At 45.8% G+C, this 14,713-nt stretch overlaps 1 protein-coding gene across 1 annotated transcript; it reads left to right on the top strand.

Moving 5' to 3' along the window:
* Nucleotides 1-9,546: 9,546 nt before the first annotated feature.
* Nucleotides 9,547-13,618, top strand: Il9 (interleukin 9). Its single transcript, XM_042671337.1, has 6 exons — nucleotides 9,547-9,601; nucleotides 10,448-10,512; nucleotides 10,600-10,635; nucleotides 10,717-10,749; nucleotides 12,434-12,565; nucleotides 13,502-13,618. Exons 1-6 carry the CDS (start codon nucleotides 9,547-9,549, stop codon nucleotides 13,616-13,618), a joined length of 438 nt encoding a protein of 145 aa, XP_042527271.1.
* The last annotated feature ends 1,095 nt before the right edge of the window (nucleotides 13,619-14,713 follow it).

Below are 14,713 nucleotides of genomic sequence, written 5' to 3' on the forward strand. Positions count from 1 at the left end.
GTCAGCCACAAACAGGATGCAGATAAATGGTGGAAAGGAAAAGGAAGAGGTTTCAGAGTCAGAACAAAAGATGGTCATTGAAAGATTCTCTTTTACATGGCTTGGTAAAAGTAGTCAGCCACTTAATAACGTGCTATTATTTTTTCTGGTGGGCAACATCTCAAGAGTTCTTCGCTATTCTAATCGCACGACTGAAGGTTGTATTGTACCATGCTCTATTTATCTAGATGTAGACATTATAACAAAGGAAAAGGGAAATGATTCCACCAAATTAGCAAAACGGAATATACTATATAAACTGGACCAAATTAAGGCCTTCTTGGGATAGTCATTAACAGACTTTTTTCCTTTTTTGGACAGGGTCGTGGGACTTGAACTCTGGGCCTGGGCGCTGTCCCTCAGCTCTTCAGCTTAAGGCGAGTGCTCTACCACTTGAGCCACAGCGCCACTTCAGGTTTTCTGAGTGGTTTATTGGAGATTAGAGTCTCATGGATTTTCCTGCCTGGGCTGGCTTTGAACCGCGATCCTCAGATCTCAGCCTCCTGAGTAGCTAAGATTACAAGCATGAGCCACTGGTGGTGCTTGGCTTATTAACAGACTTTTATAGAACATTCCATCTCCAATAAGCAAACCACACAGTCTGCTAAATGTAACTCACATTCTCCCTTAAAGACTCTATAGTGCTCAACAAACCAGCCTCTATAAATTTACAAAGAGTAAACTTTTTAAAAAAATACTTCCCTTTGGTTAAAAAATATTTTGTGCAATTCATACTACTTTTTGACTGTGGGCTTTCCAGATAATTTCTTCAAGAGTTTTGTCTTCCAAGCATAATACAGGATTATAACTACTTTTGAACTTTTGAAGCATTTAGAACACTTAAGTATAAAATACGTTAAGACTCACTGATGGCTTTGACCTCTGCCTGCCATATTATTTAGTACTGAATGTTTTATAACATGAATGCATGGTTGGCTCTCAGCCAATTCTTTTATTGGTTCCCTGGGTTTATTCTTGCGTGTGTATGTCTCTAGGTCCACGTCCTTGACTTTTGGAGAAATTGTAAAGACTCAGCTTTGCTAGTTAGCAACTTGCAGTCTCTCTCGCTGAAACATAATTTCAACCACTGATTCTTTAATTCAGCTGCTCATTCAGTAATTACGCACCATTCACTGTTCAAGCCTGAAAAATAGTGGCAGACCAGATGGAAATGTTCCCCGAGTTTTCAAATTTTGTATTATTGTGGGAGAGAAGGTATAAAAAAAAAGTGTATTCCCAGAAAACAATGATTGTTAATGGCTGATAAATGCCATTAAGAAAACAAAACATGGGCAAAGAATGTGGCTTAGACTTCTTTCTTCCCCTGCACTCCATGAACTTACAAGGTCCATATTCACCTGCCCTGCAGGTGATCCTGTGAAGCCGGCTGCCTGTGTGGCTGGTGGAGATATTTAAGTACCTTGACTGACGCAGCCCCATGTTGGTGGGTCCTGTATACCCTCTGGGTATGCTGTATTCTCCCAGCCCAGTGGGCTTCATTATCCCCCATAGATAATGTCCACCAGGTGTCCCCCACTAGATGATGTTCCTCTGGTACTATGGGAATTGCAGAATCCCCATCATCCCTCAAGGGAACTTTAGAGAGTTATAAGCACCCTCCAATCTCTACCTGACCAACCTGGACCATTCATGGTACTCTGCTACTCTGTTCCCTCATTTCTTCTCCCCTATCAAGGTCAGCAGCCTAAAGGCGAACTGCAGAATCATCTCTTTGCAGGGGCCCAAAAGTCAATCAGGGAAAAAAAAACCCAAACAAACCAAAAAACCCTCTCCATTCAGCATTATCCTCCAGAGCTATAACACATCTGCCCTGGCTCGATAGGGTTCAATGAGGGGAACTAAGCACCCATCTGCCCTCCCTGTCCTACTTTCTCTCCCCATAATGCCTTGGTACTAGGAGAAGTACACATCCAACTTGGTTCCCTCCTGAACAACTTCTTCTGCCCTGGTGAAGCTAGCCACACAGCTCAGTCATCACCTAAGAAGATTATCCTATCTTTATATATTTGAGTCCTGTACACATTGAATCAAAACCCCTTTCCATTCTGGCTGCTACAAGGATAATCTGATTTTTGGTAAAGGAAAGAAAATACGTTCATGTTGAAATACGCTCTACTTGAACATGAGTTTGTAATTCAGCAGAGCTGTTGGAGCTGGAGAGAACTCCCAAAGGACATTCACTCATGTGGTGGTGGAGAGCTAAGACGGAATGAAGACATCTAAGCCATGACAGAAAAGCTGTAGGCTCAGTACAAAGCCCTACCTCATATGTAAGGACCGGAAAACACAAAGCAGCTTCAAAGACCATTGGGAGAAAGTCGTTCAGGAGACTGGAAGAAAGTTAGTCATATGTAGGGATACCAAGGCCAGGAAACAGATTTTTGGGGTGGGGATGGGAGAGACAGGGACATTCAGCTGAAGCAAGCATGGCTAGACTCTAGAAGGAAACTGGAGATGAGTTTCCCAAAGCATACGTGAATGAGTCACTGACCTCAGGAGACCACTGGCAACAAAACTTCCTAACATGATGTCACCATTTTAAGACCATGCTCAACTCGGCAAATGCTCCTTGAGCCAAACGGAAACCCTATCAGATGAACTGTGGTGATGATCGTTGGCCAGCAGGGGTCCTCACTGTCACCGAGGTTTGGAGGATTCCGCAGGAGCCCCCAGTCTGGCTCACAGCAAGCACCATGACGAGCAGGGTGATCGAGTCCTGTGCTTTGCTTTATCTCATTCTGAAGTCAGCTTGGAAGATGCTTCCATCTTTATTAATTCAGGCAGACATCAGGCACACAGTTGAGGATGAAGCCTTTGCTAAGCCTTATTCTTGGTATCCGAGGAATACTCCAGTGGTACCAGAGACAATAGCTTCTTTTTCACCCAAGGGAGAAATGAAAGAAATCACTGGGCTGAGCCAGCTGCCCTTCTCCTGCTGCCTCCCTTGGCTCCGAGAAACTGAGTAGACATACAAGAGCTATAGGAGATTTCATCAAGGCAATTTATATCTGTGTAAAAGGGCACTGTGCCATTATCTCCACAGAGCTAGTGGGTATAACCTTGTGGGCTTAGAAGCAGATCTTCCCCTAAAGAGCTGCTAAACCACTTTGCAACCCCCCCCCCATTGCTACCTTCATCCTCACCAGCCCTTCTGAGAGAACCCAGGTGAGCCAGGCCCATTCCTGACAAACCATGTATTACACATGAACCAAGATATTGTCATTTTAAGATAGAACTAGGCTGTAATTCATTGCACAACGGTAAATCATTAATGCATTAGCCTTGTCATTTGGTGACATTTCAATCTGACTGGCAGGGGTAGGAGAAGAGTAAGAGGGATGCCCAATTACCAAACCATGGGCCATCTTTGTCATCTTTCCATGGAACCAGAGCGGGAGCAGGTTACAAGGAAGTGATGTACCGAGAGACAAAATTCCACTTCAAAGACCTAACACAGATGCTGGAGGCTGAGTAGATACATGCCTGGGTCTACAAAGAACAGGGCTGTCTTCTGGATAGAGAAGGACTCTGTGAGGTCAGCCAGAGCCAAGATGTCTCCTAGAGACAGGTGCCGTGGGCTGGGAAGGTGGCTTAGTGGTAGAGTGCTTGTCTAGCATGCATGAAGCCCTGGGTTCAATTCTTCAGTACAACAAACACAGAAATAGCCAGAAGTGGTGCTGTGGCTCAAGTGGTAGAGTGCTAGCCGCTAGCCTTGGGCACAGAGAGGCTCAGGGACAGAGCCCAGGGCCTGAGTTTAAGCCCTGGCGGAGGAGGAGGAGGAGGAAGAGGAGGAGGAGGAGGAGGAGGAGGAAGAGACAAGTGCTGTACTAACTCCAGCTCCTAAGAGGAAAAATCAAAGTGCCACCTAGAACTGCTTATAGCACCATCTCTGTTCTAAAACGACTGGGTCTCTAAGCTGCCAGATAACAAGTACACACGTACATTTGTTTTCTATTTTTGTCAAGGGTTAAAAGGAATAACACTGACTTACACAGTCTCAGTTGAAAACCTTCTCAGCTACTAATGCTGATTATCTTCTGAACAACTGTCCATTTGCATCAGTGAAGCAAAAAATTACCAGATATGTAAAAATACTCAGCAGTTTAAATGGAGCATTTAGAACAAATGACCGTCGTCGGAGAGCCACTTAATAGAGAGCTTTCCCCACCATCTCTGTTTCCTGTGTTAACTATAATTCTTGCTCTTACATTGCACTGATATCAGGTTGTTATGGAAAGGAAAGGATAGTTGAACAATTCCAGAAGATAAAGATATGATCACACCATGAAAACACTCTCAGTGGAACACAAGTATGGAGGAGTCCACTTAGCTACCATCTTGATGTGTACTTCTCATTTCCCTCAAGTGTTCTTTTCCCAGACACAAGCCTGGCTCACTTGCTTTTGAATAAAGGATTCTGAATAAATGGCAGCTTCTACGTAAGAGGAAAGTAAGCGAGAGAGAGAGAGAGAGAGAGAAAGAGAGAGAGAGAGAGAGAGAGAGAGAGAGAGAGGGAGAGAGAGAGGGAGGGAGGAAGAGAGAGATGGAGGGAGGGAGAGAAAAGAAAAGAAAAAAAGATAAAAAGAAAGCTGGGCACTGGTAACTCAAGCCTGTCATCCTAGCTACTCAAGAGGCTGAGATCTGAGGATTATGGTTTAAAGACAGCCCAGCCCGGGCAGGAATGTTGATGAGACTCTTATTTCCAATTAACTTTCCCTAAACCAGAAATGGAGCTGTGGCTCAAGGTGGTAGAGTGCTAGCCTTGAGCACCAAAGCTCAGAGATAGCACGCAGGCCCTAAGTTCCAGCCCCACAATCGACAAAAAGAAAAAAAGAAAAGGGGCTGGGAAGGTGGCTCCGTGGTAGAGCGCTTGCCTTGCATGCTCGAGGCCCTGGGTTCGATTCCTCAGCACCACATAAGCAAAAAGAAAAAAGCCAGAAGTGGTGCTGTGGCTCAAGTGGTAGAGCGCTAGCCTTGAGCTGAAGAGCTGAGGGACAGCGCCCAGGACCAGAGTTCAGGCCCCACGACCGGACCCAAAAAAAAGAAAAAAGAAAAGAAGAGAGATGGCAGAAAGCCTCCTTCTCCATCATAAAAAACTAAAAATTAAAAAACCCCACATTGACAGGGCCAAAGGGCACACAGAGTCCATTTGACAAACAAGATCAATAAAGCAGCCTTGGGCTGTGACATGCAGTAATAATGATGCGTGATTCTGTACTGATATCAGTATCAAAGGGATGCATGGGAGGAAACAAATATTCCATGCGTAAGAATTACAATGAAGCCGGGCGCTGGTGGCTCACGCCCGTCATCCTAGCTACTCAGGAGGCTGAGATCTGAGGATCGCGGTTCAAAGCCAGCCCGGGCAGGAGAGACCGTGAGACTCCTATCTCCAATAAAACCACCAGAAAACCGGAAGTGGCGCTGTAGCTCAAGTGGTAGAGCGCTCGCCTTGAGCTAAAGAGCTGAGGGACAGCGCCCAGGCCCAGAGTTCAAGCCCCACGACCGACAAAAAAAAAAAAAAAAGAATTACAATGAATTTGACAGAAGTACTCAGTCCTACTTGAGGTGGACATATCTCTCTAAATACCTAAATACAGCTGTTACAAAATGATGGGATTTTTTCCCCAAAAGAGCACAGTATAGAAAAGAGGGGGAAAATATTTATCTTAGAGTAGAGAAATCTATCAAACACTGCTTCAGGCTTAGGATCAAGGTAATATCAAAGGTGATAAAAATCCTGTTGACAATCTGTAATTCGGATAGGATGTGAATAAAATACACTTTATTCTGGTGGTCTTCTTCCTCAAACCCATGTGGCCAATATAACCAGATGAAAAACACAATAGGCAAATCCCACCTGAAGAGCATCCACACAAGGCTTGAGAAGTATCACCTAAAACCAGCAACATCATCAAACCCAGGAATGTCCGGGAGATGACCACTTCTGAGAAGAATTCAATGAGATACAGTGGCTAAATGTAATGGGACACCCTGGATGGAATCCAAAACAGGAAAAGGACATTGGGTAAGGTATATACCTCCACAACTAATAATACACTAATATTGGTTCACTAATGGCAGCAAATGCACCCTTATTAATATATGATACTAATGCCAGAGGCAACTAGAGGTAGGTATATGGTAGTGAGAACTATCTATATCATCTTCACAGGTCTTTTTGTCTTGTTTTGTTTGGGGGGGGGGAAATCTAGAAGTCTGCTTAGGAGAGATCTGAGAGGGAAAAAGTCCAGGAGGCCTGTTGAAAATCCACCCTCCTCTGGGGAGAAGTATATCAAGAGGGTCTTACCCCATCATAGGTGGTTAAGAAATACTGATCTAGAAGTGACTATTTGATTAATGCTCAAGGCCCATCCTGAGTGGTTATCTCTGGATCTAAAGTTTAAAAAAAAATGCAGGCTGGGTTTTACTTAGAAATTTAGTAGTTTAAAAAAAATTTTTGGGCATTTTCGGCTGTAGCTTCCTAGAACTAATAACCATTCAGGTATATTCCTATAGAAATCGTCCATGACACATGAGCTTTTTTTTTTTTTTAAATCACAAAACAATTGTGTCAGACTTTATCTCTGGACCCAAATAAATGGTCGCTTAGGAGCTTTTGTCATTTATTGTGAAATGCATTATCTCTTTTGAATCTTGGCTTTCTTAATATGTCACGTCGGTGGGTAATTTCTAAGCGAGGTGGATTTCTCTGGGCGCTCATTTGCATGAGGGCCTTTTGAGAAAATCCTAGAAGCTAAAAACCTCACCAGTTGTAGACTGCTTAGATAGAAATCTGCTGGTTTCATGGTGTTTTGAACTACAGAGCCACTGGTTTTTATTTTGCTCCTTTTCCTGACTTGAATGGGTGGGGAAGAGGGAAAGGATAATGAAGAAAATCCTCACCCTGGCTCCCAGCGGGAGTTCTGGGGCTCATACTGCCTTACCTGGGGAGATAGAGAAGGAGGAGAGACTTAACTGTGCCTCAAGTCCGCCCAGAATGAGAATGGGAGGTTCTCCTTGGGTCCACTGTGAGTTCATTCTTCAAAGGCTGTTCCTGCCTGCGATCTTCCAGCGTAGTCCGCTTTTTGTGTGTTAATGATCTCCCTGGGTACCATGCACCGGTCATTTCCTAAAGAGTACGAATCTGATCATGATTTGCAAAATTAAGTGTATGGGTTATTTATTCATTTTTAAAAAAAAAAAAAACTATCTTTAAGTAGTTTTCTAAAAGAGTTACCAGCACTTGCTACCCTGGGAGTAAGGTAATGAACAAGAGAAGCTGTATGGGATAGAGTCGTGTGGAATCTAACTCCAGGAGACACGGGCAGGGAAGAAGGCATCCATATGTAGACGAGCTTGGAATCACTGTTCCTGAACTACCGATCTCTTTGAAGAAAGCCATGTGTATTTGGACAGAAACGGTATCAAATCTGTTAGTCCCATTGGGAAGCATAGATATTTTCATACGAATTCTCCCAGCTTGTGAACATGAGCAATTCTTCTCTACTTACCTACCTTCTTCGATGTCTTCCGTCAGTATTTTGTAATTTCCGTCTAAGAGGTCATCACCTCCTGACTGAGTTCTTTCTAGGCTGCTCCTTTTTTCTTTTGAGGAAGAGGTCTCACTATGCTGTCCAGGCTGGCTTTGAATTCCAGCACCGATCCGTCTGTCTCAGCCTCCTGAGCAGCTGGGATGACAGGTGTACACCGCGGTACTCTTATTCCAAAGCATTTTATGTTATTCCTGTCGCTGTTATGGATGGGATGGTTTGCTTTCATGATCTGTTTCTCTGCGGTCTCATTCCTAGTATATAAAAATGCCACCGATTTCCATATGTTGATCCTTGCCTCCTCAAATTTCACTGAATTTATTTAGCAACTCCAGTCACCTTCTGGTGAAGTCATCAATAAGAAAAGATCATTTTACTTTCTCCCTTCATATTTGTATGTCCTTCCTTCCCTTTCCCTCCCTCCCTCCCTCCCTCCCTCCTTCTTTCCCTCCCCTTCCTTCCTTCCTTTCCTGCCTTCCTTTCTTTCTTTCCTTCCTTCCTTCCTTCCTTCCTGTATACCAATCCTGGGGCTTGAACTCAGGGTCTGACCACTGTCCCTCAGCTTTTTTCAGCCAAGTTTGGTGCTCTACCACCCGAGCCCAGCTCTCCTTCACCTTGATGGTGGCTAATTGGAGATGGGAAACTCATAGACTTTCCTGCCCAGGCTGGCTTTGAACTGCGATCCTCAGATCTCAGCCTCTTGAGTAGCTAGGATGACAGGTGTGAGCCACCAGTGCCCAGGGCCTTCTGATTCTTTCTCTTGATATCATATCATTCCAGGCAGAATTGCTATGGTCAAAAGTGTGGGGGGGGGGGGAGAGGAAGAGAGCAAATGCTGGTTGGGATGTGGCGTGTTGGGAACTTGCACACTGCTTGTGCGAGTGGAAATCGGCACGGCCGTTATGGAGAACAGTTTGGAGGTTGGTCACAAACCTAAAAACAGATGTGCAAAAACAGATACTGCAGGGACGATCTGGAAATTTCACTTTGGGATATTATCTGAAGGACATAAAATCAGCATGCCCAAGACACACCTTCGTGTCCACATCGCTAGGATACAGAATTAACTTACCTGTCTAACAGCAGACAAGGAAAACATGGTATATGTGCACCTTAGAATGCTACTCTGCCAGAAGAAAGAATAAATCCTGGATGAAACTAGGCATTCAAGGGAGTGGAAAAAGCCAGACTCAGAAGACAATAACGAAATATTCTCTCTTATAGGTGGAAGCTAAGAAAATTGGTCTCAAACCAGGCTCATACCTGTCATCCTAGCTTCTCAGGAGGCTGAGATCTGAGGATTGTGGTTCAAAGCCAACCCGGACAGGAAAGTCCATGAGACTCTTATCTCCAATAAAACTACTCAAAAAAAGCTGAAAGCGGTACTGTGGCTCAAGTGGTAGAGTGCTCACCTTGAGCAAAAGAAGCTCAGAGACAACTCCCAGGCCCAGAGTTCAAGCCCCAGGACTGGCAAGAAAAAAAAAATGTCACTCTCAAATAAGAAGAGAGTGGAAGAATGATTATTAGAGGCTAAGAAGAATATGGGGAGGAAGGAGACAGGGAGTACGCTCAGGAAATACAAAACGCAGAAGAATGATGTCTAATTTCTATATCACATGGAAATACTGTAGCTGGTAACAACATACAGTGTATATTTTTTACCAATGAATAGAAGAGAGGCAACAGAGTTTAAGAGCTATACTCAAGAACCAGACTTAAATACAGACTCTATGGCCTCCGGTTGCTCAACTTTGGGAAAATGATTTGCTTCTCCGTGCCTCAGTTTCTCCAGCTATAAAACACTGACAATAATGATCCTACATAGAGGTCCTCGATGAACTTACTTCCTGATTTAAAGTAACAGAGTCACACCAAAGCACCCAGAAGCCAAAAGGGAGACTGCATTTGAAGAGTTAGAAAAGGCAGGTGCCAAATGTGTACCGATTTCACTCGGTGGTACTACTCGGTTGATATAAAGCGCACGAACGGTGAGTGGCATGTAGTAAGTGCTCAGTAAACAAGAGGCACACTCCCGTTTTAAGCGCCGAGCCTCCACTTGTGTTATACAATGCTCCCTCTGGAAGGCCTCTAGAGAGGCGAGGAACCTTGGAGGAGATTATAATCCACACCTGTGTGGCCTTCTGAAGCTTGCATTCCACCCAGGTGGAGGGGTTTGTTCCTGGGCACAAGAGACAATTGCAGATGCCTTCACTCAGCACTGAGACTGCAATCACTCAAGGAAAACCCCCATCAGGTCCAGTCACTGGACCTTCCTGCTCTGTCTCGACCCCCTCCTCCCCCATCCCTCGGCTGTACCCTCCTCCCCCCATGCATTACAGCACCCAGGACTGGTGAATCAGTCAACACAAGGGAAAACACAGATCTGGGCTTTTTCATAGAAAAGCATGCTAACTTTCACAACCAGAATCCCTGCTTTTAGTTTTTTGTTTTTTTTTTTTAATTATGTGGTTTTTTTTTTTTAATCTTTAATTTTTTCTTCAGCATCTCACAACTCAACTTTTGCATCTTTTCTGGGGAATGTTATTTCCTGGCACCACACAGCTTCGGTCAAGTGACTCAGTATGATTTGGGTGTGCGTGTGTGTTTAATTTTTCATATCAAGTGGCCCCAACTTACAGGGAAAAAGTGGGCCAGGGTATCAGTTTGATAATGGGGTTTCCCACCCTCCCCCCGCCCCCCCGACCCACCCTGTTTGAAGGAGCTTTAAATATAACTAGACTGGAAGGTGTCTGCAGGTCTTAGTTCCAGTGTCCTGTCGAAGATGCTTCTGGCTGTGGTCCTAACCTCTACCCTGCTCTCCCTCTGCTCCACAGAGGCCCAAAGATGCTCTTCCTCGATAGCAATCTTCAATGCTGATTTCCTGATCGAGAAGCTGCAGGTAGGCTCGGGGGCTGTAGGGAAATAGATCTGGGAGGGGGGAATGAAATGTACCACTCACGGCGGCTTTTCGCCTCTCTACCTTTAGAAAGATCCATCCTCCAGCTGCAGCTGCAGCGCCAACGTGAGTAAACGTTGGGAGACATCCTAGCCGGGTCTGGGGGTTCGCAGCTGGAGTGTTCACACTGAGATTTGTTTCTTGCAGGCGACCGGTTGTTTGTGTCTGCCCATCCCTCCTGTAAGTAAGAAAAAGAAAACTATCAACGGCTCTATTCCATATTTTACATTAGGGATTGTGACTCAACTGCAATTGTTACAGATCACTATTCCCCCTGTAAAACCTGGCTCTGGAAGTTTTCTACTAGGTAGACATTTCCCAGCAGTGAGCATTCGAACCCTTGAAGACTCTGAGGGCGTTTTAGTATCTTTAATATTTATATATCAGATAGCATATATATAATATATATGGGTATCTTTTACAATGAATGGCCACACATATGATAAAATACAACTAGAATTAATATAGTAAATGCCTTCTAAGGAATATAGTAAATGATACGATATTGCTTTCTAATGCATATGTAGAAAAATTGGATGAAGTAATATAAATAAAATAGTAACTCTGTCTTTGATGTGCCAAAACTATGTAGGTACTGTACCTCACGTCCTTCCCTCCCTTCCCTTCCTTCCTTCCTTCCTTCCTTCCTTCCTGCCTTCCCCCCTCCCTTCTTCTTTCCCTCCCTCCCTCTTTCCCTCCTTCCCTTTCTTCTTGCCACCCCCCCCTCCTCCTCTTATTCCCATCAGCGGCCTTAAGATGATTTTTTTGTTTTTGGCCAGTGGTGGGGCTTGAACTCTGGGCCTGGGCGCTGTCCCTGAGCGCTTCAGCTCAAGGCGAGCGCTCTACCACTTGTGGCACAGCGCCACTTCTGGTTTTCTGGTGGTTCGTGGGAGATCAGAGTTTCACAGACTTTCCTGCCCGGGCTGGCTTTGAACCGTGATCCTCAGATCTCAGCCTCCTGAGTAGCTAGGATGACAGGCGTAAGCCACCAGCCTCCGGCTCTTAAGATGATTTTCTTACGGCTGCTGCAGAGGACAGAGAGCCCTTGTGGTTGCGTTGGGGGAGGGGAGGGAGAAGGAAGGGACTCTGGGAGAGAAGAGCCCTCCCTCTGGCAGGGATGTTCCAATCTGACTCCCAACTCCTCTCAGCCAGAGCTAAGCGCCCCCCAGTGGAGGTCCGTTGTCATACCATCCTCAGTTAGATGAGAAGCGGAGAGGAGGGGATCCTGCATGGACAGCCTGTCCTAGCCTGGCCCAGCTCCCCCTCCTCCCCCCCCACCCCCCACTGCAGCTACACTGGCACACCGGCCACGACCCAAGTGCGCACCCTAGCGGCTGGTGCCCAGAGCCTCTCCCTTTCTCTAAACTTTCAGACTCACTGCGACTAGATTTTGGAGTAGGGGCACCATTGGAAAAGAGATAAGGAATGTCAATTTGCCAGGGTTCTCAGGTTTCTTGGATGGGATGGGTTGGAAATCTCCAGAAATGAAAAGTGACCTCACCTTGAAATCCTTGAAAGCTCATTTCCTAGATTGGCAAGGGACCTATCAAAAAATAGCACAAAGGGCTGGGAAGATGGCTCAGGGGTAGAGCGCTCATCTAACGTGCATGAAGCCCTGGGTTGGATTCCTCAGTACCACATACATAGAAAAAGCCAGAAGTGGCTCAAGTGGTAGAGTGCTAGCCTTGAGTAAAAGAAGCTCAGGGACAGTGCCTAGGCCCTGAGTTCAAGCCCCAGGACCGGCAAACAAATAAATAGTGCAAGGTCATTTGGGTCCAAAGTAAAGGCCATTCTCTCTCGTGATCCCTGCCGAAAGCTATCCTGAGAGTGTTTCCTTTTTAAATAAATCTCTATTCTTTACCAGGACAACTGTCCAACACCCTGCCTCCGGGAGGGGCTGTCCCAGCTGATCAACGTCACCCAGAAAACAGATAGAAAACAGATTTTCTATCGAGTGAGAAAGGTAGTTGAAGTTCTAAAGTACAACAAGTGTCCGGTGAGTTTATATGAGTTTATATGTCATGGTGAGGGTTTTATGGGGCTGTTAAACAATAGAATCAAAACCGAATCCACCAGATATTCCATTGCTCCCTGTAGTTAAAAAAAAATGCTGACACAGATGAGGCCACATTCTTCTCTCTGTTTATTGGAGAATGAAAGAATCCATCCTGATTGTCAAGAGAAGGTGTAATCAAGAAAATCAGGCCTGTGCCCCACACAATATTCAATTATCCTAAAGATTCAATTTGCTATCAAGATAGATATGCTGGCCTATATGCTAAAGCAGATTTCTTTTTTGTTTTGGTTGGTTGAAAAAGGTGTTTGTTTGTTTTTAAGGACATGCACCCACATCGGAGTGAGCATTCCCATGCGATGTGGGGTGGGGGCTGGGCATCTCTCAAGTCCCTGCCATGAGCATCTGTAGGAAAGTGCAGAAGGCAGGAAGCCCAGCACTTGGCCACTGAGCTACGCTGGAGGACATATGGTTCTAAATGCTCTCCTTGTGTGAGGAGGAGGAGGAGAGGGAAGCTCAGGGAAGCCCTCGAATTTACCTGATGCAGTCTACGTGATAAGTGGCGAAGTGGAGATTGAACTTGGATCTGGTGACTCCCAGGTTCACTGTGATAATGAAATGACCTTGGAAGGACCAGTCAAAAGAATCATGAGGCATTGTAGCCCTCAAGGTGGCCTCTAATTGGATACAGGGAGGGTCTTAGGGCCACCTGATTGGTGCCCATGTGTGTACGTCAACCATGTCAGCCACTTAGATTCTATCAAGTGCCCACCAGCCCCGGCCTCTCATTGATTTACTGTAGGTCTCAGGACTGGAACCCCCAGGTTCTAGGCAGGGGGGAGGGTCCCAGGCCTCTTGCTCCCACAAGGCTTTTTGCCAACTTTGGCCCAACTTTTTTTTTTCTTTTTATCTCTACAGTCATTTTCCTGTGAACAGCCGTGCAACCAAACCATGGCTGGTAACACCATGACATTTCTGAGGACGCTCCGGGAAACCTTCCAGAAAGCCACGGGAGCGATGGGAGGCCAAATGTGAAGAACTAATGCTATTTATCCTATTTATTGAATTTTAAAAGCCTTCTCTTTAAGTTGTTGTGAATTAAAAAAACAAAACAAAACAATGAAGCGAGCAAGCTCTTCTAAATCAAAATCTGTTGTGACTATTTGTTTGGAATTTTTACGTCTTGACTTTGGAATAAATACATGTGAGGCGGGGAAAGAAAAGAACATAAGCTGCTTCCTATTTATTCCTTGCTGAGCAGAATAAAGGCAGCTAGAAACTTGACCAAGGGACAAAAATAGATCAAAGACTCCATTATTTAAAACAAACAAGCCAGGCATCAGTGGCTCACGCCTGTCATCCTAGCTACTCAGGAGGCTGAGATCTGAGGATCATGGTTCAAAGCCAGCCCAGGCAGGAAAGTTGGTGAGACTCTTCTCTCCCCTGAACCACCAGAAAACCGGAAGTGGCGTTGTGGCTCAAGTGGTAGAGCGCTCGCCTTGAGCTGAAGAGCTGAGGGACAGCGCCCAGGCCCAGAGCTCAAGCCCCACGACCAACACACATACATACACACTCACACACACACTCTTGCCTGGAGGCCCTGACCCCTGGCTGGGCAGTAGGCACAGTTAGGAAGTTCCAAGTGCCCGCTTGGGGCTGGCGTGGGGCAGGTGCTCGGTGAGCCTGGCCCACCTGGATGGAAGGCCTAAGAGGTGTGGGCATGCGATGGAGATGCTCAACGGGGTCCAGATATTGGTATTTAGATGGGGCCTCGCTATGCCTGGAAGAGAAACAGGGCCAGAGCACACCGCAGCTGCCTTCCCCATACCGGGAGGGAAGCTGCCAACCTCCTCTTTGGCCTTCCCAGCCCTGTGGTGGGTAGGTGGAGGCAGGGTCAAGGCTGGAGGTAAAGGAGTCTGGCCGTGGAATGACCCTCGCCCCAACATCTGGGGCTTTATTTATTTTGTTGATCGTAGGACTTGAACTCTGGGCCTGGGCGCTGTCCCTCAGCTCTTTAGCTCAAGGCGAGCGCTCTACCACTTGAGCCACAGTGCCACTTCCAGTTTTCCAGTGGTTTATTGAAGATACGGGTCTCACAGACTTTCCTTGCCTGGGCTAGCTTTGAACTGT

Source organism: Dipodomys spectabilis, unplaced genomic scaffold (assembly GCF_019054845.1).
Source record: "Dipodomys spectabilis isolate Male_0828 unplaced genomic scaffold, ASM1905484v1 ptg000611l, whole genome shotgun sequence".
Taxonomy (NCBI): domain Eukaryota; kingdom Metazoa; phylum Chordata; class Mammalia; order Rodentia; family Heteromyidae; genus Dipodomys; species Dipodomys spectabilis.

What these genes read in the sequence shown, in the direction of transcription:
- Il9 (XM_042671337.1), top strand. Translation starts at nt 9,547, where the DNA reads ATGTGTACCGATTTCACTCGGTGGTACTACTCGGTTGATATAAAGCGC. An exon ending in TGATATAAAGCGCACGAACG is followed by an intron (nt 9,602 to 10,447) that starts GTGAGTGGCATG and finishes TCTGCTCCACAG; the next exon opens with AGGCCCAAAGATGCTCTTCC. An exon ending in TAAAGTACAACAAGTGTCCG is followed by an intron (nt 12,566 to 13,501) that starts GTGAGTTTATAT and finishes TTATCTCTACAG; the next exon opens with TCATTTTCCTGTGAACAGCC.